Source organism: Acipenser ruthenus, chromosome 4 (assembly GCF_902713425.1).
Source record: "Acipenser ruthenus chromosome 4, fAciRut3.2 maternal haplotype, whole genome shotgun sequence".
Taxonomy (NCBI): Eukaryota; Metazoa; Chordata; class Actinopteri; order Acipenseriformes; family Acipenseridae; genus Acipenser; species Acipenser ruthenus.
In genome coordinates this window covers 46,770,586-46,782,840 of record NC_081192.1, presented here as the reverse complement: position 1 = coordinate 46,782,840, position 12,255 = coordinate 46,770,586, and the positions used below count along the sequence as shown (strand labels likewise).

The 12,255-nt window shown below is 39.4% G+C and overlaps 1 protein-coding gene across 1 annotated transcript in view; it reads left to right on the top strand.

Annotated features, from left to right (window-relative positions):
* tmem67 (transmembrane protein 67) overlaps positions 1 to 12,255 on the top strand; it is a 28,748-nt gene that overhangs the window by 2,447 nt on the left and 14,046 nt on the right. The window contains exons 6-7 of the mRNA XM_033999016.3: positions 1,647 to 1,718; positions 2,485 to 2,547. Of these exons, the coding sequence (XP_033854907.1) occupies positions 1,647 to 1,718; positions 2,485 to 2,547 (135 nt within the window). The remainder of the gene's footprint in view (positions 1 to 1,646; positions 1,719 to 2,484; positions 2,548 to 12,255) is intronic.

The following is a 12,255-nucleotide window of genomic DNA, read 5'->3' as shown; positions in this document are numbered from 1 at the left end:
CAATAAAGATGGCACTTTGCACTTTCATTTTAAAAAAGTGCAATCAGAATTAATAACTAGTGCTTACTTAATTTTATATAAACATTAGTATTATTATTTAAGCGATAATGACTGTCGATGAAGACTTTACCATGTAGTAGTTGACCACAACTATAGTTAGGGGCTAATGAAAGTCAAGGTCAAATACCACGAGGTAGAGCCTTCATCAACAGGCACGCTATTAGAGAACAATTTATCTCATTATTTTCTTTATAAATAAATAAATAAATAAACACACTTTAAAACTTAGATTTACCTTGAACTTGTAATGATTGTTCAGGTAGCCTTCCACTGAGAAAAGTTCCACTGAGCAGCTACTGTCTGATAGAAGCCCACTATAGCTGGAAGGTAATTGGGTAATGGTACTGAATTGTTTTCTAATATTGTTTTAGAATGCATATTTCATCCTTAATGGCTGTTACCAATCTATACGTGTGTGTGTGTGTGTGTGTGTGTATATATATATATATATATATATATATATATATATATATATATATATATACACACACTACCTGTCAAAAGTTTTAGAACACCTCCATTTTTCCAGTTTTTATTGAAATTTACGCAGTTTAATGTCTCAATGTACTCTGAAATTAAAGCATAGAACAAATAAACAATTGGAGATAAAAAAGAAATCATGGAATCGTTTTGTTTAACCACTGCCGGTGCTTCATGGCCCAGGCAAGCCTCTTTTTCATATTTTGCCATCTTAGCAATGGCTTTCTTACTGCCACTCGACCTGTCAAACCTGCAGCTCAAAGTCTTCTCTTCACAGTTGAAACTGAGTCTTGCTTACTTCGACCAGTATTAAGCTGTGCTTGAAGCTGTTGTCCTGTGAGCTGCCTATCACGCAAGCTGTTGACTCTCAGAAACTTGTCTTCTGATTCTGTTGTGGCTTTGGGTCTGCCAGACCTCTTCCTGTCAGAGTTTCCTCCAGTTTCCAAGTGCCTTTTGATGGTGTAGGAAACTGTACTCACTGACACCTTGGCTTTCTTTGCAATTTCTCTAAAGGAAAGACCTACACTTTTAAGGGTTATAATGGTCTGTCTGTCTTCCTTTGTTAATTGCCTTTTTCTCGCCATTATGAGAGCAATATACTACTTTCTGCAGTACAATACTGTCCAAATAATGCTTAAGAGGGTGTAGTAACACAGTCTGTTCCAACACTGCTTTTATACAGACAGAGGGTTTGTAAGTAATCAACAAAAGTTGAGACACCTGTAGGAATTGTTAGCATCAACTTTCAAGGCTTAATTTACTTCCATTGCTGCAGAAGAGCTGTAAGTTGTTAACCCATTACTTGTTCCCTGAAAAAGGCCTTTTTGTATAACTCTGAAATGTACATTATTTTTCAGTTTTTGGTAACCTAAACTTTTTTTTTTAACCTATGGCAGTTTACCGCTTACCTTTGTACCATTTCAGGTTATTCACTGGACTTGAACTGCTTAAATTTCAATAAAAACTGGAAAAATGGGGGTGTTCTAAAACTTTTGACCGGTAGTGTGTGTGTGTGTGTGTGTGTGTGTGTGTGTGTGTGTGTGTGTACATTATATAATATATACACACACACACACATATAATTTTTTTCCCCCAATCATTTACAGGCAGGAGGTTTATGTTTCCCTCAAAATAATTTGCCAACAACAGTTGTTTCAGTTGTCAACTATGCACAATTGGTAAGTAAATATTTAAGTGCCCATTAGAATAACATAACTATATTCAAATGATAGCTACAGGGCACACTTTGAGGTAATAGATCAAATATGAGACAGTAAGGTTTTTAAACATGCAAGATGGTTGTCTCCAAATACAATCAATTTGTCCCCCTGTTTTAGATATTCTGTGCAAGTGCTTTAGACTTTTATATTTAGTCTGTCTTCAACTGAATCAGTCATTCAGCATCAGACTTTGGGTGAGAGCCTTTGTGACGTTTGTTTATTAAAACTCTTAACTTGTCCCCTTACTGTACTATTATCCCAATGAATGTAAATGGTAGAGATATTCCACTTATACAGTAAAGCTTAACGGCGTGTTTATTCAGCATTTTTCATTTTTAGCTTTACTTCATATTTTTTTGAATAATTTTAACCTATAAACTGAATTAAGAGCCACAAATGTCTGGAGGAACCGTTTAAAATGTAAAGCTACCTCTTTCATAAATTAAACTGTTGGCACTACATTAGTAAAACAACCGTAAATTAGTACTTATCGTACCGTATAACTTAAGGACCTATATTACAGGATAAATCAGGCAACCAATATAAAAGTGAGTTTGTTGTTATATTCGCATTGGAATATATTTAACAAACTCACTGCAGCCCTAATGCACCTCGTTTTGTATACTGGGCTTATTACAGAAATTCCAGCTTATTCAAGCAGTAACACTTTTGATTACTGAGCATACATAACTATGTAATAACATTTTTTTTTTCTTCCACACAGGCCATATCTGTACAGTCTGTGTGGTTTGCTGAAAATATGCAAGTTGTAGCTGCTGCGTGTCTGGTAAGGATGAATTAAAACATCACATACTTTTGTTATATATATATATATATATATATATATATATATATATATATATATATATATATATATATTGTATATATATAAATATATATATATATATATTGTAATAAAATTGCACCACTCAAGGTTTGTTGCCCCTTTAAAAACAGACCCAGGACACAGGAAATTGAGGTTTAAAGCGCTTCTGCGCTATTTTCTTTAATAATAATCACCAAAAACAAAATAAACAAAACAAACACCTAGCTCTTTCTTGAGCACTAACTAAACACAACACGGGAACCTAACTATAAACAGGACAGCTAAGCTGTTTACCCATAACACAAAAACAAAAGATTCAAACAAAACCAAACAATAGCTAAAAAACTAAATATACCACTTACCACTATTAAGGCAATAATTAAGAAGTTAAAAACTACTGGAACACTGGTAAACTTGCCTGGTAGAGGACGCAAGTGTATCTTGCCCCCACACACAATGAAGCAGATGGTTCGGGAGGCAAAGGGAAATCCAAGGGCCACAGTTGGAGAATTACAGAACGCGGTTGCATCTTGGGGTCACCAAGACTCCAGATCTACAATTAGACACCACCTCCATGCCAATAGGCTATTTGGAAGGGTTGCCAGAATAAAGCCTTTATTGAGAGCAGCCAGCAAACATAAGCGCCTGGAGTTTGCTAAACGGCATTGGCACTTCAATTGGAACCGGGTGCTATGGTCAGATGAGATGAAAATAGAGCTCTTTGGCCACGCACACCAGTGGTGGGTTTGGCGTTGAAAGAAGGATGCGTGTGCAGAAAAAAACCTCATACCTACAGTAAAATATGGTGGTGGATCTTTGATGTTATGGGGCTGTTTTGCTTCCACTGGTCCTGGGGCCCTTGTTAAGGTCAGCGGCATCATGAACTCTACCCAGTACCAGGACATTTTAGCCAAAAACCTGGTTGCCTCTACCAGGAACCAGCAGCACACCATTTTAATTCATACAACGGAGGGTGAAGTATGTTGGTGGCAGCATCATGCTGTGGGGATGCTTCTCATCAGCAGGGACTGGGCGTCTTGTTAAAATTGAAGGAAGAAGGGATGGAGCAAAATACAAGAAAATACTGCAAGAGAACCTGCTTCAGTCCGCTAAAAAACTGAAGCTTGGGAGGAAATTCACCTTTCAGCTGGACAATGATCCCGAGCACAAGGCCAAAGCAACATTGGAGTGGCTCAAGAACAAAAAGGTGAATGTCCTACAGTGGCCCAGTCAAAGTCCTGATCTCAATCCTATTGAGAATCTGTGGCACTATTTGAAAATTGCGGTCCACAAGCGTCGTCCAACCAACCTGAACAACCTGGAGCAAATCTGCCAAGAAGAATGGGCCAAAATCACTCCGACACTTGTGCGCAAAGCTGGTACATACTTGTCCCAAAAGACTTAAAGCTGTTGTTGCAGCGAAAGGTGGCTCTTCCAAATATTAATGTGTGGGGGTTGAATACTTATGCAAGCAAGATATTTCAGTTTTTTATTTTTCTTAAAAATATTTCCCAACATAAAACCAATGTCACCTTACAATAATTGATTTTGAGTTTCAGTGTTTTAAAATAAAATATCAAACAGAACGAAATTTCAATGTACCATTTGTAATTCAGTAATATGAGAGAATTGGTCAGGGGTCTGAATACATTTGCAAGGCACTGTGTGTGTATATATATATATATATATATATATATATATATATATATACAGTACCAGTCAAAAGTTTGAGTACACTTGCTGGAAACTGTTTTTTTTTTTCATAACTGACAATGTTTTACGCCGTATATGTTTCTGTAAATACTTGAAAATGAAAACACATGTTACAATATACAAAACAAAACATAAGGAGTATCAAAGCAATGTTCAAGAAAACTGAAAATTGTCTCTAAATCTTGGATTCCTCAAAATAGCCACCCTTTACCTTAATAACAGCCTCACAAACACGAGGAATTCGGTTAACAGGTTTCAACAGGAAATCACCCGACATCTCTTCCCAGCTCTTATGCAGCACTTCCCAGAGATGTAGGGCACTTGTGGGTAGCTTTGCTTTGACTTCTGTCCAGTTCGTCCCATACAAGTTCTATGGGATTGAGGTCTGGAGACTGGGCAGGCCAGGTCATTAGATTGAGTTGTCCTTCACTTTCCTTCTTCGCCAGATAGTTCTTGCACAACTTTGAGGTGTGTTTCGGGTCATTATCTTGCTGAAGAATGAAGGACTGCCCAACTAGCGGTAATCCTGATGGAATGGCATGCCTCTGAAGTATGCTATGATAGCCATGCTGGTTGAGCTTGCTATGGACTTGGTAAAGATCACCAACACTGTCACCAGCAAAGCAACCCCAAACCACGACACTGCCTCCTCCATGCTTGACGGTGGGAACCACACATGCAGAACTCATGCGTTCACCCTCTCTGTGTCTTACAAATACTCCGCGGTTGGACCCAAATATTTCAAATTTTGACTCATCGGTCCATAAGAACGACTTCCACTCCTCAAACGTCCAGTTTCTGTGTTTCTTGTCCCAGGCAAGTCTCTTCCTCTTATTCTGCACTCTTAACAATGGTTTCTTTGCAGCAATTCTTCCAGTTAGACCAGCTTCACGCAATCTCCTCTGAACAGTTGATGTTGAAACATCTTTACTTCTAGTAGCATTTAGCTGAGCTTGTATTTCAGGGGCAGTTAATCACCGGTTTCGCAGACTTGTGACTCGAATGAACTTGTTCTCTGATTCTGAGGTCACCCTTGGCCTGCCTGACCTTTTTCGGTCCTCATGAGTGCCATTTTCTTCAAATCGTTTGGTCTTGGCTACAGCAGTTAGACACTTGCAAAGTTCTTGCGATTTGTCTTAAAGATTGACCTTCATTTCTTAAAGTAATTACAGTAATTCTTTTTTCTTTGCTTAACTGAGTGTATTTTGTCATTTTCTGCTCGCTTACATTCAGGAATGACAAACTTGTGCCTATGCTACCTATATTTATAGTAATCATGGACCCTCACCTGTTAACAATAATTGGTGACAAAAGGTTAATTAGGTAACATGCTAGTTAACTCAGAGAACATCTAACAAAGACACTTTTATACTTAGGCCAGTGTTCTAACACCGTGTTATACACATTTCAGACTTTTAACTGGCTTCAGACTGAAATCCCCTTGCTTTGGGTGACAATTTCATTGAAATTGACAAGATTTACATTTTCGTTTTAAAAATAAAATTTTTGAATGCAATTCACTTATGATTGTCAGCTTATGTAAGTACACGTATCATATAATGAAAGTGTTTATAGACAAGTTTATACAGTTAAAAGCATAGAGAATCATGAAAAACCTGGTTTCAAGCAGGTGTACTCAAACTTTTGATATATATATATATATTGTGTATATATATTACTGTATATACAGTGGTTTGCAGAAATATTCACTCCCCTGCAAAGTTTTCACATTTTGTTGGCACCTGAGCATTACGCTTTCAAATTAGACTTTACATGTAGGATCTACACAAACTACACCACATTGATAGAGTTAAATTATTATTATTTTATTATTATTTATTTCTTAGCAGACGCTCTTATTTCTTAGCAGACACCCTATAGAATATAAATAAGTAAGATTTACAGAGAAAAACAGATTAATCTCAGTTGCATAAGTATTCAACTCCTTTGCTACTGCAGCCCTAAATCAGCACAGGTGCAAATGATTTGTTTGTAAGGTCACAAAATTAGTGAAATGGTTTCAGTCTGTGTGTACTCAAAGTGGTTTAACTTGTAGATAATTTCCCTCAGGTATATAAAGACTTTTAAGCTGCAACTCGCATAGTGATCCAACAAAGCAACCATAATGACCAAGGAGCTTTTGAAACAAGTCAGGGATAAAGTGATAGAGAGGCACAGAGCAGGAGAAGGGTACAAGAAAATTTCAAAGGCTCTGATTATCCCTCTCAGCACAGTTAATCCATCATTAAGAAGTGGAAGATACCACCCAGACACTACCCAGATCAGGTCGCCCTCCCAAACTGAGCAGCTGTGCAAGCAGGAAACTGGTTCTGGATGTCACTCTGAAGCCAACAATGACCTTGAGAGGTCTGCAAAGTTCTCTGTCTGAAATGGGAGTCAGTGTTCACACATCAACAATAAGCCGGTCTCTACACAAAGCTGGCCTGTATGGACGGGTGGAAAGAAAGAAGCCATTACTCAAAAAGCTTCTTAAAGCACGTATGGAGCTTGTGAAAAAGCATGTAGATGATACTGCAGACGTCTGGAAAAAAGTTTTGTGTTGAGACGAGACAAAAATTTGAACTTTTTGGTCTAAATTCCAAGCGTTATGTCTGACGCAAGCCCAACGCTGCACATCACCCAGTCAATACCACCCCACCTGTCAAGCATGGTGGTGACAGCATCATGTTATGGGGATGCTTCTCTTCAGCAGGGACTGGGAAGCTTGTCAGGATAGGGGGGAAAATGGATGGTGCAAAGTACAGATGAATCCTTGAGGAAAACCTGTTTGAGTCAGCCAAGACTCTGAAACGTGGGAGGAAATTCACATTTCAGCAAGACAATGACCCGAAGCACAAAGCCAAAGCCACACTGGAGTGGTTGAACAAGAAGCAAATCAATGTTCTTGAGTGGCTCAGTCAAAGTCCTGACTTGAATCCAATCGAACATTTATGGCAAAACTTGAAGATTGCAGTCCATTGACGATCCCCAACAAACTTATCAGAACTGGAGCAATTTTCCTGTGAAGAATGGGCAAAACTGTCACCATCCTACTGTGCAAAGCTAGTAGAGATCTATCCAAAAAGACTAACAGCAGTAATTGCTGCAAAAGGTGCTTCCACCAAGTACTGACTTAAAGGGCTGAATAGTTATGCAACCAGTAAAATGATTTCCATTACACAAGAGTAGATGTTAAAATTTCATGCTGATTTGAACTCGGCACTCACCAAGATAAGCACCAACTAAGACGTAGCTTTACAGTAAACTAATGTGATCCATCTGTGTCTCCATCCATTTGCGTTTCCTTCCATATGATGATGTTGATACCCTTCTGCCTGGTGTTGATGGCTGAAGTGTAATGCTGGCTCCAGGGATCAGCTTATTTTGCCTCCATAGCGCATCAGCACACACAATGGCTGCGATGTTGACTCCGGGGATCAACCACAGTGCGGTCTCCCCAGCGCATCAGCATGACAACCGTCTGGATTGAACTAAGTAGGGTACATCTCTGGGGTCTTCAAGTGGGCACCTTCCATCCTCGGTGTTTCGTCGACTAGCCCACGACACCTCAAGAGGGCTCTACGGTGATTCTGGCATCCCAGCATCGCCCCCCTCTGTCCCCCACTCCACTCAACTCAGCCCAGCTTACTTACCCGTACATCAGCGTTTCTTTCTTTTCTATTGTGCTTGAGATCCCCAACCAGAATCTTTCCGTCTCAACCACAGCCAGTTGCTGCTGCTTCAGATAAGTTCTTCACTATGCGACGCAACTCTTGGCCACTGAATCCGACGTCTGAGAAACCGGGTTGTAGAGTGTGCCACAAATCCTCGACAACCCACCTCCACTGGGTAAACCCAGACTCTCCATCCTCGCTGTTCCGCTTCAGCGGCTAGTTGACCATACCACAGTTTATTCCTCTCATACGCCTCATCTACAGCATCCTCCCATGGCACTGTTAACTCTACCAGGTGAACAAGGCGTGCTGATCCAGACCACAAGACAATATCTGGTCGAAGGTTAGTGGTGGCAATCTCAGGTGGAAAAATAAGCCGTTGACCAACATCTGCCAGCATTTTCCAGTCTCTAGCAGCTTCCAGTTGTGCTGGGCGAGGATTGATTTTAACACCTTAAATTTCATTTTGTACATTTTCTTTGCAAGTTTTGCTGACATTCAACCTCCTCCTCATATAACAGTGTTCAGTTTAACCACTACAGCTTTGAATAAAAAAAGTTTGTTTGAAAAACTGTGCATATATTATTTGAAATTCAACAATTGAAATGTGACATTATTGGTAGGGGGTGAATACTTCTGCAAACCACTGTGTGTGTGTAGATATATAGATACAGTGGCTCTCAAAAGTATTCACCCCCCTTGGACTTTTCTACATTTTGTTGTGTTACAACATGGAATCAAAATGGATTTAATTAGGAGTTTTTGCCACTGATCAACACAAAAAAAGTCTATAATGTCAAAGTGAAAAATAAAATCTACAAATTGTTCTAAATTAATTACAAATATAAAACAGAAAATAATTGATTGCATAAGTATTCACTCCCTTTGCAATGACACACCTAAATAAGCTCTGGTGCAACCAGTTGTCTTTAGAAGTCACATAATTAGTTGAATGGAGTCCACCTGTGTGCAATTAAGGTGTTTCACGTGATTTCAGGTTAAATACACCTGTCTCTGGGAGGTCCCACAGTTGGTTAGTACATTTCCTAAAAAAAACTACATCATGAAGACGAAGGAACATTCAAAGCAAATCCGGAATAAGGTTTTTCAAAAGCACCAATCAGGGGTAGGATATAAGAACATTTACAAGGCATTGAATATCCCCCGGAGCACAGTAAAGTCCATTATTAAGAAATGGAGAGAATATGGCACAACTGGGAATCTGTCTAGAACAGGCTGTCCTCAAAAACTGAGTATCTGGGCGAGAAGGGCACTAGTCAGGGAGGCCACCAAGATGCCTATGGCAACTCTAAAGGAGTTACAGTCTTCCACGGCTGAGCTGGGAGACACTGTGCATACGACAACAATAGCCCAGGTGCTTCACAAAACTGGCCTTTATAGGAGAGTGGCAAAAAGAAAGCCGTTGTTGAAAAAATCTCACATCAAATCTCGGCTAGAGTTTGCCAGAAGGCATGTGGGAGATTCTGAGACCAAGTGGAAGAAGATTCTGTGGTCTGATGAGACCAAAATATTGATGAGACCATACAAGCTTTTTGGCCTCAACGCTAAGCGCTATGTTTGGCGCAAGCCTAACACCGCACATCATCCTGAGAACACCATCCCTACTGTGAAGCATGGTGGTGGCAGCATCATGCTATGAGGATGCTTCTCTGCGTCAGGGCCTGGAAAGCTTGTGAAGATAGAGGGCAAAATGGATGAAGCAAAGTACAGAGAAATCCTGGAGGAAAACCTACTGAAGTCTGCAAGAGACCTGGGACTTGGGAGAAGATTCATCTTCCAGCAGGACAATGACCCCAAACATACAACCAAAGCCACACTGGAGTGGCTTAAAAACAAAAAGGTCAATGTCCTGGAGTGGCTCAGTCAAACCCCGGACCTCAATCCAATTGAGAATATGTGGAAAGAGTTGGATTGCTGTTCACCAAAGGTCCCCATCCAACTTGACGGAGCTTGAGCAATTTTGCAAAGAATGGGCAAATGTTGCAGTGTCTAGATGCGCAAAGCTGGTAGAGACTTATCCAAATAGACTCATGGCTGTAATTGCTGCCAAAGGTGCCTCTACCAAATATTGACTCAAGGGGGTGAATACTTATGCAATCGATTATTTTATGTTTTGTATTTATAATTAATTTAGAACAATTTGTAGATTTTATTTTTCACTTTGACATTATGGACTTTTTTTGTGTTGATCAGTGGCACAAACTCCTAATTAAATCCATTTTGATTCCATGTTGTAACACAATAAAATGTGGAAAAGTCCAAGGGGGGAGAATACTTTTGAGAGCCACTGTAGACAGATAGATAGATAAGATAGATAGATAGATATTATTGTTTTGGTGTATGGTAAAAAATAAACAGTAGAAGGATTTGACAGATTTTAAGATCTACAGTATTACGTTTTACAATAAAGGTGCTTAGAAGCTAAGTAAAGTTAATTTTCATAGTACTGAGATGTGTGACAAGGTATATACCTTACACCTACAATACAAGTATTGGGACACATTGTGGTGGGAAGCTTGGTTTTTACATGCTGTATACAGGGCTGGATTAACACAGGGGCTTTAGGGTCTGCAGACCAGGGCCTCAGATTTTGAGGGGCCTCAAAAATATATATAATTTATAATACAAATTACTGTACCTAAAAATGAATATGTAGCGTATGACTATGGATCGGAACAACATGTCTGTTTTACCAAGTCGTATTGCTTTGGTGGAGCAGAGACTGCCCGATCATATGACTTTACCTGCAATCAAGTCACATGCCACTTTTATCAGGTGTGCTGAGGCGCGAACGTGACGCAGATCAGAACCTGTAAATGTCTGATAAAGCAGCACCTAGACAGTATGAGAGCGACGCTGAAAAGCAGAAATACAACAAGTACAATGTCATTGTGTGGAAGATGTTAAACAAAACCCCAACACTGACACGCAATTGTAATACAATACCAACAAATGTATGTGAAGGTACCAGTACTTCGGAAAATACATTGGAGAGAAATCAACAGGAGGAAACAACCTAGGTTTATATGAATTACAGTGGGGCAATCTCCATGGAAAAATAAAAATAAGTCTCACCTTTTTCTCACTATTTTGGTAGTAGTTTCGGGTTGTGTCTGTTTCCATGTAGTTTTCTTTTAGACTGAGCAATTCTCGTTCCAAATGCAAATAAACAAATTCATATTAAAATACCGGAGGCTATGTTTGTGTCTGAGTTCCAATTTGGCCTTGTGCGACTTAACTGATATCATACAGCTTTCTTAAACTGGGTTTCCATTAAGTTTTTAGGTTGTCTTAAAACACAGCCTGCCTCTTTTGGTCCCCAAAAAAACAAACAAAAAAATAAAATAAAATTTTAAAAAAATACATTGTTGATTCTGCTGACACAAATAATAATAATTAAACAGCATTACATAAGAAAGCACTGTGTACTATCCTTGTATTATTTGCTAAACATTTTTTGACTCTCTGTATATATTTATTATAAACCTATTATACATGTACATATTCGTGAGAAGGACAACACATTTCCAGATAACCTGCTATTACAACAAAAGAGTCTGCAGTTTGCATTTCCCATTTTGTATTTGAAACTGCCAGTAACTAACGCTGTGGCCAATGCTCATTTTCAAAACTGGTGCTAATGCAAACATCGAATCGGCTTGGAAGCCTAATTGATTGCATAAGTATTCACCCCCTTGAGTCAGTATTTGGTAGAGGCACCTTTGGCAGCAATTACAGCCATGTGTCTATTTGGATAAGTCTCTACCAGCTTTGCACATCTGGGCACTGCAATTTTTGCCCATTCTTCTTTGCAAAATTGCTCAAGCTCCGTCAAGTTGGATGGGGACCTTTGGTGAACAGCAATTTTCAACTCTTTCTACATATTTTCAATTGGATTCAGGTCTGGGCTTTGACTGGGCCACTCCAGGACATTGACCTTTTTGTTTTTAAGCCACTCCAGTGTGGCTTTGGCTGTATGTTTGGGGTCATTGACCTGCTGGAAGATGAATTTTCTCCCAAGTCCCAGGTCTCTTGCAGACTTCAGCAGGTTTTCCTTCAGGATTTCTCTTTACTTTGCTTCATCCATTTTGCCCTCTATCTAAACGAGCTTTCCAGGCCCTGACGCAGAGAAGCATCCCCATAGCATGATGCTGCCACCATCATGCTTCACGGTAGGCATGGTGTTCTCAGGATGATGTGCAGTGTTAGGCTTGCGCCAAACATAGCACTTAGCGTTGAGGCCAAAAAGCTCTATTTTGGT